The sequence below is a fragment of the Tribolium castaneum genome, chromosome 1, assembly GCF_031307605.1.
Source record: "Tribolium castaneum strain GA2 chromosome 1, icTriCast1.1, whole genome shotgun sequence".
NCBI classification, from domain to species: Eukaryota; Metazoa; Arthropoda; class Insecta; order Coleoptera; family Tenebrionidae; genus Tribolium; species Tribolium castaneum.
Genome location: NC_087394.1, coordinates 1,309,547 through 1,331,992, shown reverse-complemented (window position 1 = coordinate 1,331,992; position 22,446 = coordinate 1,309,547). Strand labels below are relative to the sequence as shown.

The window sequence follows — 22,446 nt, the reverse complement described above, 5'->3', positions numbered from 1 at the left end:
ATTGCAATTATAAGCTGAAATACTTTTCTACTATTTGTGACTTTTAAAGCATTTTTATTTGAAATAAGAAGTAAAAAAATTAAAAATATATATTGTCAATTCAAATCCGTTTTTTAATTATTTTTTAAGACGAAAATAGTCAAAGATTAGGATACTATACAATGTACAGTCAAACAATTTGAAAATGAGGCCTCAATGTTATTATTTGAAATAAGAAGAAAAAAAGCTTAAAAAAACGCCTAAGTGAAAACTTTTTAATAACAACAAATTCCGAACAACTGCATTTAAAAAACACTAGGAAATATAAATAGATAGATAATTAATTTTTTGGATAAATTAAAACGACAGTATTTTATTTAAACGTCAAGTATTTTTGTTATACATATAGGGCTTTCATTTGAAATAACTCTTTATTGTAAGTAAATGTATTATTTAGTGAAAACAGGTCGATATTGTGAATCTATGGTTATTGATCTTCTTACTGCACAAATTTTAATGAAATACTATGCGTATTTTTCTTTTTCTTTTAATTTTTAATTTTACTTTTTTTACTTATTTAATTTTTTACTGTGCTCTAATTAATTAAATTATTAATTAATTAATTAAATTGATTACTGATGCTTTAATATTATATATTACAATTTTTATTAATCATTTAATGTACAGGGTGAGTCTGATAACAGTATTTTTTACCACGTCTCAAAACTAACAACTGCACAGAAATCAGTCTTATCTATTAAATACTTTTCTTTTTTTCTCTATGCATGTTTATGTAGTTAGAATTAACTAATTAAAAACAATAATATGAAAAACATAAATAAATAATAAAAAAAAAACAAAATTTTATAATTTTTAGTACTATTTTAAAACAACGAAGCTTAAATAATGTTTTGAGCACAAAATTCTTCATGAAATTATTGTTAATTCCAATATGTTTATTTCAGTTTAGAATTTTTACTTGATTATCTAAATAGTAATTTTTTCCAAAAATCAATTTTTGAAATATTTCTTTAACTCAATTAACTAATAAATTTTAATAAAAAGGAATTCAAGAAAAATCCCGAAAAAAATCACATACACAGAGACAATTAAATATTTAAAGTTGAACTGAACTGAGTAAAAAAAATATTCGTCGTTCAGAAATGATGGTCATAGCTACAACAAATATAAAGTCTTAAAAAATTGATAGTCTAAAAAAATCTCAATTTTTGAACTTTTTATTTATTATCTTTTTAAAGTGTAACGTATTCATGTTACTGTATTTTTTCACGTGACTTACACGTTAAGTTTTTTCATAAAAAAATGAAAACTATTAAATTTTCCAATTCGTTACTTTATCACTTCTGGAGACACAGTAGAATTACTCTTAATAGACTCACCCTGTACTTTCAAACTTTCATATATTTTTCAGAACATTGCAAGAACAGTTCAAGATACACAAGAAGTGTAGAATTTCTGAATTTCCTACAAAAAAATTACAATAATTTTGTTCTATCTGGAACAGTTAAGCTTGAAATGCTTTAAAAAGCAGGTAAAGTTAAAATATGTGTTACTTTAGTAATTGCTACTGTTTTGGTTTTCCATTTTGTACTACTATTATTTTTATTATTATTGTCTTTTATGTGTTCCTTCAATATTATTAAGAATACATACTTTTCTTTTCATATTACATATTTATTCTCTATTTTCTCTTTGCATTTATTCTAGTTTTTAATTATTTTTATTATTATTATTTTCCGTTTGGAGTGTAGACAGGTGATATGATCTTTATTTGATCATTTTTCTTTCCAAAATTGTTCTTGTACCTTTTACTGTTTTCACAGCATTTTGAAAAATATGAGACAAAGAGAAATTTTTAAGTACTAATTTTTTCACGTTTCTTGGGACAATTTTAGTTGGCAGTTTTTCTCAGCTTATTAAGAATTCAAGCAATTAATAATAATAATTAATTACATTATTAGCCTTTAAAAACAAGTAAATGGTTTTTGTTACAAAAAGTATTGAATCTAACTTTTTATCTCACCTACAATTATTTCCAAGTATACAGTCTGTTTCACAAATGAGCAGCAATACAAATTTATGCTTTTGAATTTTATTTTTTTTAATTTTTAAAACTAATGCTTTTATAAGCTGTTATTGACCGATTCTGTCTGTTTTTGAAATAATTTGTTGATTTTGTTTAACAAGCATAATGTTTGCCAAAACGAGTGAGCGCAGCTCCGAAAAATACTCGTATTAGTTCACGTTTTTGCTTAGATTAATTGCTTAATTAAAAGTATATGAAACAAGTTATTTGTAATTTTTGAAGTTATATGAAAGCAGTTGAAGAAGATTAAAAATGTCTTGTTGTTTTTCTTGCGTTAAAGTGTGTGATTAGCGCTGGGATTAAATTGAAGCTGTTTAGCCGGCAGTTGCTATTACACGCTGCCGGCAAAACAACAAAGACATGAACAAGATTAATTTATTTATAATTAAAGAATTGTAAATGTGTAAATTCAAAAGTTCCTTTAATGGTAAGAGATAATTAAGAAGCAGTTCTGTTTGATCAAGTCGACGATCATCAGGTGCGACCACCCGTATAATAACGGTTTCAATTATTTTATTAATTCCCCGATCTTCCTTCTCATCCGCCTCAACACCTCATAAATCCCAAATTTCTTCCGAGAAAATTTTCGACCGCAATAATGATTGAATTCAAAGACAGTAAAACGCAAGGCGCGGTCGATAAACACTATAAATAAATGAATTAGAATTTAATTGACTCAAGCGAATGATTTACGGTATGCAAAGCTGCACTGACTGAGGGGAAATTGAGTGTTTGCGTTTTATTGTCCAGAGCGATTCTTATCAAAGGAGAAAGGCCGCACATATTAGGGATTTATAGACTATTATTGGTGCGAAGCGCTGATTGGACGTGCGATTGTCATCATGTCAGGTGAAAAGAACACCATGTAAGGACACAGTTTCCCCATTCATTCACAAATGACAAACGCATTTTTACCAACTTATTTGGGCTCAATTCACTGTCATGCTAAAAATTTTGACACCACCTTCACCAGTTTCACTCATGAGAACAGGTGAAATTAAACACAGGACCAGAAATAATCATATTTTTTCTTTAAAACATACAAAATGACGCATAAGCTCGACAGTACGTGATAAAAAATTCCTTCTCGATTATTAATTTTTAGCACTATTAAGAATAAAAGTGGAAATTTGTTTCTTATTATTGTCTAAATATACATCAGGGTCGCTAAAAAATATGGATACAGTTAAATATTATAAAAACTGTTCATCGAAACTTATTAAAATTTGGTATATGTTTAAGAGTACATAAATTGTATCGTTTCAGATGTTTATTAAATTTCTATCGCCATTTGTTCTTTGGATCCAAGGCTAACTTGAATTTTTAAAAAGCAACAAGGGTCAAATGTAATATTTTTGAGAAGAGCATTGTTTCTGAGTTCTATAATATAACACATGTATAACTTAATTTAATCAAAACTTAAAAAAAATCGAAAATTTTGAAAAATGTAAAATTTTATTAGCCTTGGAAAGGTTGTCTTTATCTATCGTTAGCTCATTAACCAAAAAATAAGTAAAAGTTAAAAATAATTCTTTTAACTGAAAAAGAACACGTTTTAATTAAGAAATTTTAAACATGGAATACTTGATTTTAATTTCCACTAACTTCTTGGCTTGCTGTTTCCATGATAAACTATGAAAATTTTTTTCGCTCAGTTTTACTTAAATGAACTATTATTAAACTAATTATTGCACCCAAGTTTAATTTTTGGCTAATATACAAGTGACGGATATCGCTAAAAACAGTATTTTCAAAGCTAACTTAGTTTTACTATTCCAGAAAATTTTTGAATATTTATTTTTTCAAAATTTCAATAAAAGTAAAGTTGGGTATCATGTTACATCATTGAATTCAGAAAAAAATGCTCTTTTAAAAATGATTAAATTTGACCCTTCGTGCCACTTAAAAAAAATCAACTTAGCCCAAATTTCAAGATTTTCTGTTAAACCGTTCTGAAAATATTTAACTGTATCCATACTTTTTAGCGACTCTGTATATTTAGTGCCAAATGACTTGACTACTTCATTCTGAGTTAAACTGAAAAAAAAAACTAATTATCAAATTTCTGTCCTTACGATATCTTACAAAATTTTCATGAAGAACTATTAATTTAAACATGAAATATTTTCCAAATTTATGTTTCTTTATGTATTTTGTGATTTAATCATTTTTTTTTATTTTAGCTAATTTTATAATTGTCTAATAAAACAATGTAGAAATAGAAAAAAGCAAGATTTTATATTTTGGTACTAAGTCTAGGTACAGTCCCGACCAAAAAGAATGACACCCTTAAAACCGCAGCCAAATCTTTTCGATATGACACGGTTAATGTGTACATTTGGCTGGATATTGTGTTAACTAGCTGGACAATTTGTAAACTAACCTGTTTGCTGTCCGGCCCGGTGGGTAAGGGTGCCATTTTTTTGATCGTGACTGTACTATTATTACACTATAAATATTTATCAATATTAAATTTAAACTGTTGTAATTTTTATACCAAGAAAGCTGAAAATTTAATTTACCAACATAAGTAAACTAATCCATAATATTAACACATTTTTTAAGGGTTTTTCTTAAAACTCGAAATAAATTTGTGTGGTTAAAAATGGAGATATATGACACCCTTTTTATTTTTCCTAAAATCCTAAATGAGTTTGAAACATCCCGTAGTGGTGTTTTTCTCAATTTTTTTATTAGAATTTAGTTTAATTAAATTTAATTTTATTAAAAAAATAAACTATTTTAAAAACTAAGCAAAATCGACCATTTTATTCAGATCTAAGGCCAAATCGCGTTCTGTAGAAACGACCGACCCTTAAACCGGTTCACTGGTGTCTCATTTGTCCCAGAAATGAGTAATTGACCAATAAAAATATAAAAATCATCTCCTACTTGTTTAACTGGTGCACAAAAAATTGCAAAACGATTGAAACGTTTGTCATTAGATATCGAAGAGATATTATTGCGCACCCAACTGGAAAACGGACCAGTCATAAGGATTTAACAACTGAACAAAAAATTGTTGTTTGATTATTTTGTAAACCATCTGCATTTTTTATTGTTTTCTAAGAAAATTTCAAGTTTTCTGTTACACATGGGTTCAAAACTCGTCGATAAATTGTGGATCGATCTGTTTTTGATAAAAATTGATTCTCGCAATTAGTTCGTGTTCAGACTCAAACATTCGCAAGTTTTTTAGCAAAAACTCAATTATTTCGCAAGATTTCTTCACCAAATCCAAAAAATGTACCACATTAGAACAAAAAGTTATTAAGAGTTTTATTTAGACAATTTAATGATCTTTGAGAAGCGAAAACAGAAAATTGGGAGTTTTATTTAACTTTTCTTAAAAGTTTTTTAATTTCCTAAATTTTTGAGTTTTTCGTTGTTTCACTGTCTTATAATTTCACTTTTCCAATTTCTTATGTTTTTATTTTACAATTCTATAGTTTTTTAATTTATCACTCTATCAGTTACTTAGATCTACATAATTTTAATCTTCCTGTTTTTTTTTATTATTAGCTTTTCAGTAACTTACTGTACAGTCACGATCAAAAAGAATGACACCACTTTCAAACAGGCTATTCTACAAACTATCCAGTTAATTTAGAAAATGTCCAACGAGTTTAGAAACTAGTTAAATTTACAAATTAACCGGAAGTTATTAAAAGGTTTGTGGCTGCGGTTATCATTCATTTTGATGGTGACTGTATTGGTTTTTTTCTTACTATATTTTTTTTATCTTACTTTTTTATCTTACTATTTTTTTAATTATTTTGTATACCATTTTTTAATTTTTTTATTGTTTTTTCAATGTTTCAATTTGTAAGTGCTTCATTTTTTCTCCACATTGCACCACGTCAGGGTGAGGTTTTAGTGACATTATCCAATAAATTAGTGGTGTTGGCTCCGGGAGGTGAAAGTGCACTCGTGCTCACACAACTCCGGTGTGGCTTCCGGGCAACCTTCGACCCCGCTTACTGGGTTACTCGACACCAATCACGTTGAAGCTGCTTTTTCCATATGTTTAATAATCATGTCGCTACCCTATAGGGACGTCTAATACGGAAATAAACTGCCCGTTTCCTCGGTTTCTACCGGATCGTGACGCTTTGCGATTCCGGGCACCGGATTTTCACAAAAATAACACAATAAATTCTTAAGCTCTCGGAAAAATGAAAAATGTAACGAAAAATCCATCGTCATTTGTAACGGAAATATCAACTTTCAGTCTTCTCTTACTCAGCTTTTCAGCCTCTTAGCCTATTTTTCAGTTGCAAACTCTTTCAATTTATTAGTTTCTCAGCTTTTCAGTCTTTTGTTTTTTTAGTTTTTTATTTTTCCATTCTTTGTACCAACTTTTATGTTCTATAGTTTTTTCGTTTCTTAGTTATTTTTTATATTTTTTTTTATTTATTTTTATTTTTTGGTGGTGTTTCTGATTTTCAATTTCTTAACTTTCCACTCTCTCGGTTCCTAATTTTATCAGTTATTACTTTTTTTTTACTTCTTTTACAGTCTTCATTGTTTTACCGACGCTTTTCATTGTTTCATAATTATTTTCATTTTATTTTTTCTCCATCGTAATAATTTAAAAATTGAGGAAGTGTTGAACGTTGATAAATATGAGCAAAGCGTTTATTTTCCGTGAAAAATGAATTCATTACAGCTCACTGACATTGCCACAAACAGAACATCGGAAATGCAGTAGCTAATTAATAAATACAAAGACGGAAGGACAAGTTTAGTAGTAGTTAATGACGACATAAAATCTTACAAAAACAGTTTATCTCTTGTATTATTCGAGCAATTTGTATTCATATTTGCGGTAAATGTGTGCATTTATTATTTATAGTGCCACACCTACATAAGAAATGGTCTCAATAAAATGAAGAGCATGTGTTTCACTGGGCGATTTGGTGGAAGAAAAACATTTACAAATAGGGGGTCCCCCATAATTACCACGACAATGGGCCCTCATGGCCGTCTCGATTTCCCCCATCCCCTAATAAGCGTAACCGATCGTTCGTATGCACTGTAAATACATAAATCAGAACGGAAGTCGTCCCTAGAGTACCTCAAACAATGAATAATATTAAATAATAACTTTTCTAAGCGATTACGTTAGCCGCTCTTGTTTGATCTTTAACTATAAATTCTCGACGAGTCTTAGGGAAAGAAAGGGTTGCTGCTTTTAATTTTGCATGCGTGCACGCTTCGGGTTATTTATTACGAGGGTTTGGAGTTAATATCACATTCATTGGGTTAACTCACACGAAGGCTGTGCTCGTTTTTCGTAAATTGATGAGTTCTTTTCTTTCTCCTAAATCAATCAGTTGTCAGAACTGATTTGTAAACAAATCGTTAGTTTTGTTGGATGTGGCGACCGAAAAGTGATCAATTAGTGGAAGAAATTTGTCAAAAATTTCTGATGAAAAAGAGTAATTAAAAATTTTGTTAAAAAAGTGACTCTAAAACTAACTTTTCTACATTCTGTAGTTTTAGTTTCTCAATCTTTTAATCATTTATTGAGAAATGAAGGGAAGGAAATTTAAATAAATGAAGTTGGGAAAATAAAGAAACTGGGAAATGAAAGCACTTACACAGAAAAATTAATTAAATGAAACAATTTGAAAAAAAAAAGAAAAAATACAAAACCTAGGAATAAGAAAACAGGGAAACTGACAACTGAAACTGAAATAGTTTCTCAGTGTCTGTTAGTTTCTCAATATGAAGATACAAATTTTCAAAACATAAAAAACTAAATTCCCATAATGTTTCTCTTTTTATTTTTTTTTTTGTAATAATTTTCAAACTCAAACACTGAGATATCAACAGGCGGAATAACCCAGGCAACAATCGTAAAATAGAAATGTAAAAAAAATAATTGAAAAACTGACATTCAGGAAAGTGACCGAAAAAGTAAAAAAAATAAGAAAACTAAGACACTCTGAAATTGTATAGTTAAAGTGCCAAAAACTAGAACTCTAAAACACTGGCAAACTGGTTACTGAAGTAACTCGTATTAAGTATATTAAAGATCTTATAGCGTCTCCTTTAACTCGTTTAATTAATTTTTGTATTACTACTTCTATTTTTCCAGACTGTCTAAAAATAGCTGTGGTAATACCACTCTTGAAACAAGGGGACGTTAACGTTGTTAATAATTATAGACCAATATCTTTACTTCCAATTTTTTCCAAAGTACTTGAAAAAGTCTTATACTTGCAATTAGTTCATCATTTTGAAGTCAATAATCTACTCACAGACAGTCAATTTGGATTTAGACAGGGCCGAAATACAATTAGTGCAGTTACCAAATTTGTAAAATATATGACAGATTGTTTGGAAGAAGGAAGCTATGGTATAGGAACTTTTCTTGACCTCTCCAAGGCTTTTGACTGCGTTCATCACCACATTTTATTACGAAAATTATATTTTTATAACTTGCTACCTAGTAGTTGTAAAATGATAGCATCATTTTTAAGCAACAGATCACAGCTTGTAAGACACAAAGGAATTGACTCAGGCAAAAATCGTGTTGAATTAGGAGTGCCCCAAGGCTCTGTACTTGGGCCACTTCTTTTTATTATTTATATAAATGATTTTTCTTCATACATGGAAAATAAAAGTATACATTTTGCAGATGATACAACTCTAATGGAAAAAAACGAAAATCTGTCTACAGCGTTAAAAATCGTAGATGATGCACAGTCAAAGGCTTTGTCTTGGTTCGAATTCCAATAAATTAACATTAAACAAAAATAAAACAAATACATTGGTTTTTTCATTAAAGAAAAAAATAGATTTTGTGGATGGATCTACAAAATTTTTAGGAATCTTTCTTGACTCCTCATTGAGGTTTAATACACATTCAGAAAAGGTTGCAAAATTACTTTGTAGTGGTATTTTTGCACTTCGCAATTTAAAAGATCAAGTTCCTCCTGAAACTCTAAAAACTGCATTTTATTCATTATGCCAGTGTCACATCAGTTATGGACTATTAGTATGGGGTCATTCTGCTTCCATTTCTACAATTTTCAGATTACAACGTCGAGCTATCCGAATAGTAGGAGGTCTAAAATATAGAGAAGACTGCAAATATGTTTTCAGGAATTTTAATATACTTACTGTTCCTTGTATGTATATTTATCAGTGTTTAAATTATATAAAATCTAACATAGAGAATTTTAAATCACATAGTAACATTCACGAATATAGTACACGTCACAGAGATAAAATTTGCCTACACAGTGTTCGCTTAAAAAGCTTAAAAAGCCGAAAACGGCACCGGAAACCTAGGAATAAAATTTTTTAATGCGTTGCCTGATGATATTGCTAAGCTAAAGACAAATAAATTTAAAAAGGTTATAAAAAGATACCTCTGTAAAAAAGCTTTTTACTCATATGATGAGTATTTTAATGATTTTAAATGTGATGTTATGTATTAATTTTGTATATATATATTATGTATGATGATTGTATTTTATGTCATTTATGTTCTTGGTAAGCCCTCTTATTGACTTGTGTTATGACCAGTGTAGTCTTTAAACATTAATAAACATTATTATTATTATTATTATTAACCTGATCTGACTAAACTTCATATTCCGAAAAAATGGGAAAATTAAGCTTAGAAACTGAAAGTATCAAATATGGGAAAACTAAATAAAAATAATAGACGCAGAAAATAAAAAAACTAATAAAACACTGAAAAAGTGTGATTGGAAGACGGAAAAAATACTTAACTGACACATGGAAAAATGAATAAACTGAAACACTACGAAAGTAAAAAAAAAAAAAAAAACAAAACTTAAGAACTAACTGAAACTGAAATAACAACAACTGAAGTGGTTCCTTAGTGTCTTACACTGTTTGTTTCTCGGTATTTTGACTTTTCAGTTTCTCAGTTTTTTAGTTTTCAATTTTTTAGTTTGATAGACTGACTGAACAGTCTCCTCGTGGTTCTCTTATTAGTTATATCAGTTTTTTGCTTTTTTATTTTTGTTTTTTTATTTTCTCAGTTTCTCAAAGTTCTTAAATTTCTCAACTACTTTAAATAAATATTTCTGCGGTTCAATTGTTTAGTGTTTCCTTATTTCAGTTATTTTTGAGAAAAATTTCAAATTTTTAGTTCGATAGTTTGGTATTTTCTTAGTCTCCTAATCCTCATAAACAGGCTGTTTCGTATTGGAAGTATTGGAAGTTCTAATAATGATAGCCACCTGAAACTTTGTAGTCTGATCAATGAAAATATCTTCAACATGGCGATATCAACTTTCTTATTTTAAAAGGGAAGCTATGTTTTTTACTGCATTTTTGGATTACTCGAGTTGTTTTAAGGGAGTTTTTATCAGCTTTCCCTATACCTAAGTTTAGTCGTTTTTGAAATATTTGCGGTTTTTTGAAAATCTTTCCATTTGCATGCTTCACTTCAAAAAACCACAACTCTGCCGTTTTCAAAAATTTTTGAATTCTTCTTGGCTTATTTGAAGGAGAAGGTTTAGATCAGTTTTTGGTGTTTTCAAATTTCTAAATTTTGAACAACTTCAAACACATATAACTCAAAATTTTTAAATGAAATGCCACAATTTTTATTTCGATTTCTTAAATTGGTGAATGGTGCAAGTCCAAAAGTTTCAAAAAATTTCAAACTTGACGAAACAGCCTGTATATTTAAATTTTTTAATTGCTCAGTGTTTCGGCCTTTCAATGTATGTTTTTAATTTCCTTGGTTTTCTTCCTCAAATATTCTCCTGGAAAGTGAAAAAAATTAAGATAGTTTTTCTCGTGTAGCTTTTGGCACGATCTGTTGTGCAAGAGCGCAGCATGCCACGATTTTTCCCCCCAGAACGAGAACAATAGCCGGCTAATGATTGCCGTATGCTTTATCTAAATTACGGGCAATAAATATTAGCGCATTTCATAATTCTATATCAACCTGTTAAGGTGCACGCTGGAGATAAAGAGGAGAACGGCCGTTCGGGCCTTTTACTTTTGACATGTGCGGCTATTAACTGTGATAATTATTGTCTCAAGAGAGATATGATCTTAATTAGTGCTAAAAGAGGTGTTGCACAAGTCGCAAAACTTTGCAAAAAAATCGCTTCCGAGTTTCTCACGGTGAATTAGTTTCAATGTGCATGATATAAATAATCATCAAGCATTTAGCATGTTTATTCAACAAGTTTGTTGCAAATAGTGACGGTATTTGCTCCATGGTTAATTCATGAATAGATTCCAGAGAAACGTTACATTAATTCGATGCCAGGTCGGGGAATTTTCCTTTTTTAAGCACAAAAATTCTGTGATAAAGGATTCATTGATAAAAATTCAAATCGCTCAAGTATAAGTAAGCTTCTCATGTTAATACTATTTTAATTTCAGATGAAATAAAGCCGATGCTTTCACTCGAATAACAAATAGTATTGTCTCATGAATATTAAGTTCATGTCTGGTTTATTACAAATCATTAGACGCCTTCTTAGATACGCAATGAAGCAAAACCTAGAGTTGTTAAACATTGAAATGTGAGAAAGATTGTTTTACGACTTGGCTTAGAGGTACCTTTTTTTTAAGAAGCAACTTTCGTTAACTTGAATGTAAAAAATTGTAAAACTGCGACATTTTAATAGAATTAAAACATAAAACATTGGAAAATCTTGGAATTGGAAAAAAAATTGGAAAGTAGTGTTGTTTAATTGAACATTTTATGTCGAAAAAATCCAGAAAACGCTGAATTTTCTTAAAAATTGTGAAATTTTTGCTTTTTCGAGCACAATTGAACTAAAAGAATAAAACAAAAATGTACACAATTCCACTGACACGAACTCAAAACTTACATCATTTTTCCATTTTTAAGTGTTACTTTGAACGCATTGTTAAACGGAAACGTAAATTGAAAAATTGTGACAAAAATCGCTTTTTTACGTCTTCTGGCTTAAAACCCGACAGAACAATTCGTAATTTTAGTCAAAAAATATGTCACTTCTGTTTTTTGACAATTTGGTACATTTTTCATCGAAAACGTAATTTTAAATTTCCCTTGAAATAAACCTAATATCACAAAATTTGTTCTTTAAATCCAGATAAATTCTATTTCTTTGCAAAATTCCGTCAAAAGTAATTCAAAAATAGTCAAAAACTATCCAAATAGTTCGAAAATAGAGGCATTTTTGACTTCTCATAGTGTTTGTACGGTTTTTCTGCAAGCTATGTAAGTATTTTTCAAAATTCAAAATTTTGAAAATTTCGACTACCTAATAATAATAATAATAATAATAATAATAGTAATAATAAAGTACGTAAAAAAACACTAAATTAGACCGAAGATTGTTTAATTTTCTATTTTTTTCGAAAATTTAGGCAAGTCTTATCACTTAAAGCTTGACGCTAATCCATTTTGTCAAAAATGAAATAATTTTGTACTTTTCGACAGTTTTATTAATTTTTTTAGTCAGAAATGTTGTTTAAGATTTCACCAAAAATAAACTAAAAGATCGCCAAATTTGTTAGAAAATGGAGCAATGTCGCTGAACAAAAAAATTAACTTAATTTGAGCAAAAATTTCATTATTTTGCGAAATTTTGTCAAAAATTAAATTGAAAAAATACGAACTAGCTCAAATTTTTCGATTTTTTGAGTATGTGTACTGTGTTTTTGTTAAAAAACTTAAATATTTTGCAAAATTTGTAGAAAAAATTTCAAATAGAGCGTAAAAAAGTAGTTTGAAAATGGTGGAAATTTTGGATTTATCGAAACATTTAAGCACATTTTAAACACAAATTGAAACTAAGCCGAAGAACTTTGACTTCTCATAGTGTTTATGCAAGACATGTAAGATTTTTCAAAATTCATTATAAATTTCCAAAATTTCGATGAAACAATAATAATAATAATAATAATAATAAATAAAATAAATAAAAAATAAATAAATAAATGAAAATAATAAATAACTAAAAATTTAGGCAAGTCTTATCACTTAAAGCTTAACACTAATGCATTTTGTCAAAAATGAAATAACTTTGTACATTTCGACCGTCTTAGTAAACTTTTTACTCAGAAATGTTATTTAAGATTTCACCAAAAATAAATTAAAAGGTCATCAAATTTGTTTGAAAATGGAGCAATTTTTGCATTTATCGAGCAGTTTTGCTGAACAAAAAAATAACTTAATCTGAGCAAAAATTTCATTATTTTGCGAAATTTTCTCAAAAATTAAATTGAAAAAATACGAACTAGCTCAAATTTTTCAATTTTTTGAGTATGTGTACTGTGTTTTTGGTAGAAAACTTAAATATTTTGCAAAATTTGTAGAAAAAATTTCAAATAGAGCGTAAAAAAGTAGTGTGAAAATGATGGAAATTTTTGATTTATCGAAACTTTTAAGCACATTTTAAACACAAATTGAAACTAAGCCAAAAAACTTTGACTTCTCATAGTGTTTATGCGGTTTTTCTGCAAGATATGTAAGGTTTTTGAAAATTCATCATAAATTTCCAAAATATCGATGAAACAATAATAATAATAATAATAGATAAAATAAATAAAAAATAAATAAATAAATAAAAATAATAAATAAATAAAAATTTAGGCAAGCTTAACACTAATGCATTTTGTCAAAAATGAAATAACTTTGTTCTTTTCGACCGTCTTAGTAAACTTTTTACTCAGAAATGTTATTTAAGATTTCACCAAAAATAAATTAAAAGGTCATCAAATTTGTTTGAAAATGGAGCAATTTTTGCATTTATCGAGCAGTTTTGCTGAACAAAAAAATAACTTAATCTGAGCAAAAATTTCATTATTTTGCAAAATTTTGTCAAAAGTTAAATTGAAAAAATACGAACTAGCTCAAATTTTTCGATTTTTTAGTATGTGTGCTGTGTTTTTGGTAAAAAACTTAAATATTTTGCAAAATTTGTAGAAAAAATTTCAAATAGATCGTAAAAAAGTAGTTTGAAAATGGTGGAAATTTTGAATTTATCGAAACATTTAAGCACATTTTAAACACAAATTGAAACTAAGCCGAAGAACTTTGACTTCTCATAGTGTTTATGCGGTTTTTCTGCAAGATATGTAAGATTTTTCAAAATTCATCATAATTTTCAAAAATTTCGATTAAATAATAATAATAATAATAGTAATAATAATAATTAATAATAATAATAATAATAATAATAATAATAATAATAATAATAATAATAATAATAATAATAATAATAATAAAATTTATTTTCAACAGATTGAAACTAAGCCGAAGAACTTAGTAGCAGAATATTAAATTTATTATATTATTATTTTGAGAATTTGCCAAAAGTTTCTCAAAAAAATCTGCTCCGAGAGTGGTACCCAGTTGTTTAAATGTAAATATAAGGAAATTTTAAAATTAGTTTTGTTTGTCAATTTTTTGCCTTTTTTGCCAATTTTGTGTTTTAATTAACTAGTTTTATTTACTTAGAGACGCAATAGTTTTGCAAAACTGAGTTACAAATGATTTTGGAAAAAGCCGAAATTGATCGAAAATGGTGTTGTATATTGTTTCTCGAACCCTGGTGGAGTTAACATTCCTAGAAAACAATATACTGGAAAAAGCCCAACTAGATCGAAATTAGTGTGATTATTGTCTTTTTGAACCAGAAACGTAAACATTTCAAGGTATTTCGTTCAACATAGATCAGAAAACTGCGGACGTTATTTTCCAGTAAACGCCAAAAATTTTGAAAAAAAAAACGAAAAAATCAAAAATCACATTTTATCACAAATTTATTGCTGCAGATTTCAAATAATACCCAACATAAGGGATTATCATCAGCTGATATACGTCCCAAAAAATTAAAAAAAAAACAGGACAATCAAAAATGTTCAAACACTAAGCGATTTTTTATGTAACTGTTTTTATGACGGTTACTTAGTTATTACTAAAATAAAATAACCGTGTACTTTTTTTGTAATTTTTATACACCATAAGAGTCCCTTGTCCCTCGTCCAGATTGTCATCTAGCTCATGCATTGCTATCATTACAGCCAGCGATACAATCTCTGTGCCGAAGGGCTTTCAAGAGGCTTGTAATTTCATTTCGCTGGCAAATTGCGTAATTAAACGCTAGAGTGGAAAATTATAAACAGGAGCGATGGCGCAACAAAGACGAATTTCAGGGAGGTGTCAATGTAGATTGAGCATCGATTACAGAATGGTTGTTCATGCAGTCAAGGAGATCATTTCATTATTATCTCACAGTGCACCTACGCATTCTGTCAATTGTGATGAAACTTTGTCATAAATTTCTCCACGATCTTGATACAACTCCACCAATTTATTTTCGACGAGTAAATTAAAACATGTGTAATCGTTTCGACATTCTCCGACTCGTTTCATTATAATTATAATTAGTCTGTCTCTCTAAACTAAACTGTGACTCTACTCTGGAAGCATTTTGTCGCCGCATTTTTGACACAATTTTCGGTTCTGGGTCAGGAAATTTATTCAGATTCTTTTATTCCATTATGTGGTGAGGACGACACCTGAACCACTTGCTTTAATACCGAAGAATGGTCTGTGGAAAGCCGATTTGTCTCTGCCTCCGCCATTCGATTATTAATATGAGAACTGAGCGTTATTCATGGTGGATAAGCACTAAGAAGCCAAACATGCACAGGTGTGGTACAAACGCTCCTTAACGATTCTTATTTTCGAAAAAAAATTCTAATACAATAATGCTTTTATCGCAAGACAAGCAATGTAATCGTCACCACTGTCATAAATTAAATTATGCAACGTTTTGGAGGAGATAAGCGATTTTGTGAAAGAGCTTCGCCAGACTGGGTCAGCTTATCAAGAGTTTTTAAGTTTTGATTTTTTCTACATTACCAATTTTTTCGAAAACTATTAGTCGGAGGACAATAATTTTTTCGAAAATTATAGATAATTAAAAGAGTTTTCCAACGATAATAAACTTCATAGGGTTATCTTTAATAGTTCCGGAATTATTGGTCAATAAATGTTCCGGGTACCGGAAATCGACCAAAATCTCGACAAAATTGTTAAAATCAAAATCTTAAAAATCGAACCTATTGACTTTTTTTCTACTTTTTACAACTTCAGAGAGTTGTAAACACATAAAAAAGTTTATAAAACTTTGCTAGAGTGAGTTTTAGAAAAAACAAATTTACCATCGTTTGAGCGGAAAGCAAAAAATTTCAAAATTTTTAATTTTGTGAAAAGATGGTATAATACGTAGAATGAGCCGTAGAATTCAATGGAGGAAACCATTTTTCTATTAGGCTCATAGTTTTCGTGAAAAAGTCATATAAATGTTAAAATTTTCACTTTTTGTAATTTTTAAACGGAGATTACGGCGAAACTTTAGGGCTGAGAGCAAAACGGTTTGTTCTATTGTAAAGAGCAGATCAAAATCTATAAGATAGGATAGGTTTTAGTAAAAATTATTTTTCAAAATTTTGGATTTTTCGGAGACACGGGGGGGTGTTTACACTTTTTTCACTTTTTCTATTTTCTCAATTTGCGGCAAAAATATTCGAATATGTGCACCTATTTTCATTCTAGGTTATGTAAAATGATCCGGGGAATCGATTGGCGTTGAGGAAATCGTCAAATTCCCATTAATTTTTTAGTTATGAATTTTTTAAAATTTTACCAATTTATGCTCTTATTCGAAATTTTCTCGAAAATTGTAAGTCGGAGAACAATAATCTTTTTTGAAAATGATAGATTATCAAAAGAGCTTCCCAACGACAATAAACTTTATGGGGTTATCTTTAATAGTTCCGGAATTATTGGTCAATAAATGTTCCGGGTACCGGAAATCGACCAAAATCTCGACAAAATTGTTAAAATCAAAATCTTAAAAATCGAACCTATTGACTTTTTTCTACTTTTTACAACTTCAGAGGGTTGTAAACGCATAAAAAAGTTTATAATACTTTGCTAGAGTGAGTTTTCGAAAAAAAAAATTACCATCGTTTTAGCGGAAAGTAAGCAAAAAATTTCAAAATTTTAATTTTCGTGAAAAGATGGTATAATACGTAAAATGAGCCGTAGAATTCAATGGAATAAACCATTTTTCTATTAGGCTCATAGTTTTCGTGAAAAAGTTATATAAATGTTAAAACAATCAATTTTTGTAATTTTTAAACGGAGATTACGCCGAAACTATAAGACTAAGAGCAAACCGGTGTATTCCATTGAAAAGACAAGTTCAAAATTTATCAAATGGGATGGGTTTTAGCAAAAATTATTTTTAAAAATTTTGGATTTTTTGGGGGGTGTTTACACTTTTTTCACTTTTTATATTTTCTTAATTTGCGCAAAAATATTCGAATATGTGCACCTATTTTCATTCTAGGTAATGTAAAATGATCCGGGGAATCGATTGGCGTTGAGAAAATCGTCAAATTCCCATTAATTTTTTAGTTATGAATTTTTTAAAATTTTACCAATTTTTGCTCTTATTCGAAATTTTCTCGAAAATTGTAAGTCGGAGAACAATAATCTTTTTTGAAAATGATAGATTATTAAAAGAGCTTCCCAACGACAATAAACTTTATGGGGCTATCTTTAATAGTTTCGGAATTATTGGTCAATAAATGTTCCGGGTACCGGAAATCGACCAAAATCTCGACAAAATTGTTAAAATCAAAATCTTAAAAATCGAACCTATTGACTTTTTTCTACTTTTTACAACTCCAGAGGGTTGTAAACGCATAAAAAAGTTTATAATACTTTGCTAGAGTGAGTTTTCGAAAAAAAAAATTACCATCGTTTGAGCGGAAAGTAAGCAAAAAATTTCAAAATTTTAAATTTCGTGAAAAGATGGTATAATACGTTGAATGAGCCGTAGAATTCAATGGAATAAACCATTTTTCTATTAGGCTCATAGTTTTCGTGAAAAAGTTATATAAATGCTAAAATTTTCACTTTTTGTAATTTTTAAACGGAGATTACGGCGAAACTATAAGATTAAGAGCAAAACGGTGTATTCCATTGAAAAGACAAGTTCAAAATTTATCAAATGGGATGGGTTTTAGCAAAAATTATTTTTCAAAATTTTGGATTTTTCGGAGACACGGGGGGGTGTTTACACTTTTTTCACTTTTTCTATTTTCTTAATTTGCGGCAAAAATATTCGAATATGTGCACCTATTTTCATTCTAGGTTATGTAAAATGATCCGGGGAATCGATTGGCGTTGAGGAAATCGTCAAATTCCCAATAATTTTTTAGTTATGAATTTTTTAAAATTTTACCTATTTTTGCTTTTATTTGAAATTTTCTCGAAAACTGTTAGTCAGACAACAATGATCTTTTTTGTGAAAGATAGATAATTGAAAGAGCTTTCCAACGATAGTAAACTTTATAGGGTTATCTCTAATAGTTTCTGAATTATTGCTCGGTAAATGTTCCGGGTACCGGAAATCGACCAAAATCGCGACAAAATTTGAAAAAATCAAACATCAAAAAATTGAACAAATGTACTTTTTGTAGACTTTTATCAACTCTAGAGGGATCTAAATGAATAGGTAAGTCCATAAAATTATGCTAGAGTGAGTTTACAAAAATCAAAAATTCATCCAAAATAGCACTTTATAGCACTCATTCCATTAACCTTAATTTGTTTACACGTCGTCTGATGAATAGCATTACGATCGAAGATGGACAAAATTGCTCACCAAGTTCAGACTTCCAATATGTTAACCCAAATAATAACACGTTACCATAATTGTCCTAACCCTACTTCCACAATGATGTAATAATACATCACAGTTCGACTGCCTCCGTTATTATTCAACTCAACTCAACCATTGGTAACAATCATCAATAGCGACCAGATGGTCGCCTTGAGATGGGCGAAATGGTCCATCCGAATTACCATGAGAGCTCAAAGAGTGAGAGTGGTGCCAACAGGTGGGCTCACAGATTAGAAATTGTTCATTAATAATATAATAAGACAATGAACAGCGGTCGAGCTTTGCTGTGAACTCTGAACTCTAGACAAGATGGAAAAATCAAAGAGGAGTTAATTGTTTGTGAAATGACTGACATTTTTCATTTAAAGTTGCCACAAATAATTAAAAAAATAAAAAAAAATTTGGACTATTTATTTCTTCCAAAAAAAAATTCCCCCTCGGAATAAATCTTGCTTTCCTGTCCACAATTAGTCATCGAGATCCTGTCCAAACTTTCAGCCTTGATAATTCGCTTCAAGAAACGTGAATAAATGATAATCAAACCAACAATAAGCCTAATTGTAGCCACTTTGTGCTTGACGATCAACAGAACTAAACAATACCGAATTTTCGGTCGCCGGAAACGGTTGATCACGTTTAGGATTTCCGGCCAACAAAATGGTATAAGTCGCGTGGCGCGCTCACAAAAAGGGGTGGGAAAACAGCCCCTAAAAAGCTCTCTTGCATATTACAGAAGCTCAAAAAATATATTTAACACGCTTAAGTTATTCAAAGAATTACATTTAATTCACGAGTTTAAATTGCTTGACTAAAATAATGCTTTGCATTTGCAAAAGCTTGTAAATCTACAGAAAAAAAAGGTACAGTCACAATCAAAATGAATGACACCCTTAAAACCGCAGCCACAAACCTTTTGATAAGTTACACTTAATGTGTAAATTTGACTAGTTTCTAAACTAGTTGGATATTTTCTAAATTAACTGGATAATTTGAGGAATAACCTGTTTAAAAAAGGTGTCATTCTTTTTGATTGTGACTGTACTGTAAGTTACTGAAAAGCTAGAAAGATTAAAATAAACAGTAATATTAAAACTCTGTAGATCTAAGTGAATGAAAGAGTGATAAATTAAAAAACTATAGAACTCCACAGTAAGAACATAAAGAAATTGGAAAAGTGCAATTGTAACACAGTGAAATAACGAAAAACTGAAAAAATTTGGAAATGAATAGGAAATATGGGAACTTACGTAACTAAAAAGCTGAAATAGTGAGAATAAACTTAAAAATTGTGTGATTGAAACACTAAAAAAGTCTGAAATTGAAAGACTATAAACCTGAGAATATAAAAAAATAAGTCACAATCAAAATGAATGTCACCCTTAAAACCACAGCCACAAATCTTTTGATAATTTACACTTAATATATAAATTTGACAAGTTTCTAAACTAGTTGGATATTTTACTAAATTAACTGGATAGTTTATAGAATAACCTGTTTGAAAAAGGTGACATGCTTTTTGATCGTGACTGTACAGTAAGTTACAGAAAAGCTGAAAAAATTAAAAAACACTAAGATTAAAATTTTGTAGATCTAAGTGAATGAAAGTGATAAATATTAAAAAAACTGTAGAACTCTAAAGTAAGAAGATTAAGAAATTGGAAAACTAAAATTATAAGACAGTAAAACAACGAAAAACTGAAAAAATTAGGAAATGGTTATGAAATTTGGGAAATTACGAAACTAGAAAGCTGAATCAATGAGAATAATTATAAAAACTGTGTGATTAGGGATTAAAACACTAAGAAAGTCTGAAATTCAAAGACTGGAAGCCTGAGAATATAACAAATAAGACGTTTGTTAAAAGTTGAAAAAGTTAAATCAAACATCTAAATTGTCTAAATGAAAACATAACTCCTAAATTTCAAATGCCCAAGTTAATAACTAAAAAAAAAAATTTTGGCCTAACTTGGTAAATTTTTTGGAATCTTGCGAAACGATTGAGTTTTTTTTTTGCTAAAAAACTTGCGAATGTTTTGAATTTGAACACGAACTAATTGCGAGAATCAACAAATTTTTACAAAATAACTGTTGTGCTCCCTTTTGATGTGCGGTTTTGTTGCAGGTCAAGAGCGATGTGGCCACTTTGGTTGACAAGTATTTCGGTAATTTGTACGAGAATTTTGAGCGTTCGAAGAAGTGTTTGGTGAGACAGGCGAGGGATTTGCTCGTCTGCGAATATCATGGATGTTTACACAGATTCGAGAATGAATTCTGCATACAAGCTGCGAAATTGTTGGAACGTGTTAAGGTGAGTGGAAGGGTTAATAGCCGGTGGATGGGAAAAATAATAGAACGAGAGTGTTGTTTGCAAACAATCAGAAAATGATTTGAGTTAGACAACTGTAAAAAAAAATTGCGCAAACTGTGTATACGACCAACAGATTTTGAATTATAAATTTTTAATTGATTAAATCTTAAGTGCCTTTGTAATCGGTACTTGGAGGTGACGATTTATTATTCTTTGATTGAAAAAAAAATCAACGTTTTATTAAACGCCGATTACGGCGGAATTAGCTGTTGGAACGTCTAAAAGTGAGTGGAAGGGAAAAAAGTTCTTCTGTTTTTAGCAACAGTTTGTCCAATTCTATAAAAATATTACCACAAACTGTTTGAATCTACGACCGTCAGATTTCGAGTTATGAATTTTTTATTTATTAAAATTTAAATACCTTTGTAATCGGCACTTGGAGTTGATGATTTATTATTCTCATTGAAGATCTTACAGTTTTCAAGTGAGACATGTTTAGAATTCTTTGGTTTTATAAATAGTTTGAAAAAAAAAACAATATTTATTAAAAGCCGATTACGGCGGAATTAGTTATTGGAACGTCTTAGAGTGGAAGGGGAAAAATTGTTTTGTTTCAATGGGCAGTCGGTTTAACTCTAACTAACTTAAAATTATCAGATTTTCAGTTATGAATTTTTCACTTAATGCCTTTGTAATCGGCACTCGGAGTTGACGAGTTATTTATTATTCTTACTGAAAATCTTAATTTTTTTAAGATAGGTATGTTTATAATTCTGTAGTGCCCAAATTTTGGTACAAATTACACGTTTATTCAACGCCGATTACGCCGGAATTGGAGATGTTGGAACAAAAAACCTCATAGATTTGTAATTATTAATCAAAAAATTAAAAAAAAATACTCTAAATCTGACTAAAGTGGGAATATTACGAGGAAAATGCATGTGTAAACCTTTTTGGCCTAAGAATTATCCTTTAAAGTTTACGGAAACTAAAAAAAAACATATTTAAAACCTGATATTTTGCAAAGAAGAAGACACCGATTACGCCGGAATTAAGGATGTTTGAACCAAAAGACTTTGTAATCAGCGCATCAAAGTCCAAAAGTCACAAATCTTAAACGAGTTTCTAAGATTATTAAGTAGTCGAGAACAAAAAATCGAGCGAAATATTCTATAGTTTTAGAGAAATTCCGGAAAACAAGTCTTAAAGGCCGATTACGGCGGAACTAGCAAAGTAGGACAAAAACCTGATAGATTCGTAATTAGTGCATTAGAGTCCACAACATGTGAAAAAATAACTTTCTGAGATCATAAATATAATTTTGTGTTTAAAAATTTTGATTTTTA

The 22,446-nt window shown here is 29.3% G+C and overlaps 1 protein-coding gene across 1 annotated transcript in view; it reads left to right on the top strand.

The window, feature by feature from the left end:
• The window catches only part of LOC135267235 (uncharacterized), a 66,284-nt gene extending 45,106 nt beyond the window's left edge, over positions 1-21,178 (top strand). Inside the window, exon 3 of the mRNA XM_064359330.1 lies at positions 20,915-21,178. Within this exon, the coding sequence (XP_064215400.1) occupies positions 20,915-21,178 (264 nt within the window). The remainder of the gene's footprint in view (positions 1-20,914) is intronic.
• Positions 21,179-22,446: the final 1,268 nt, after the last annotated feature.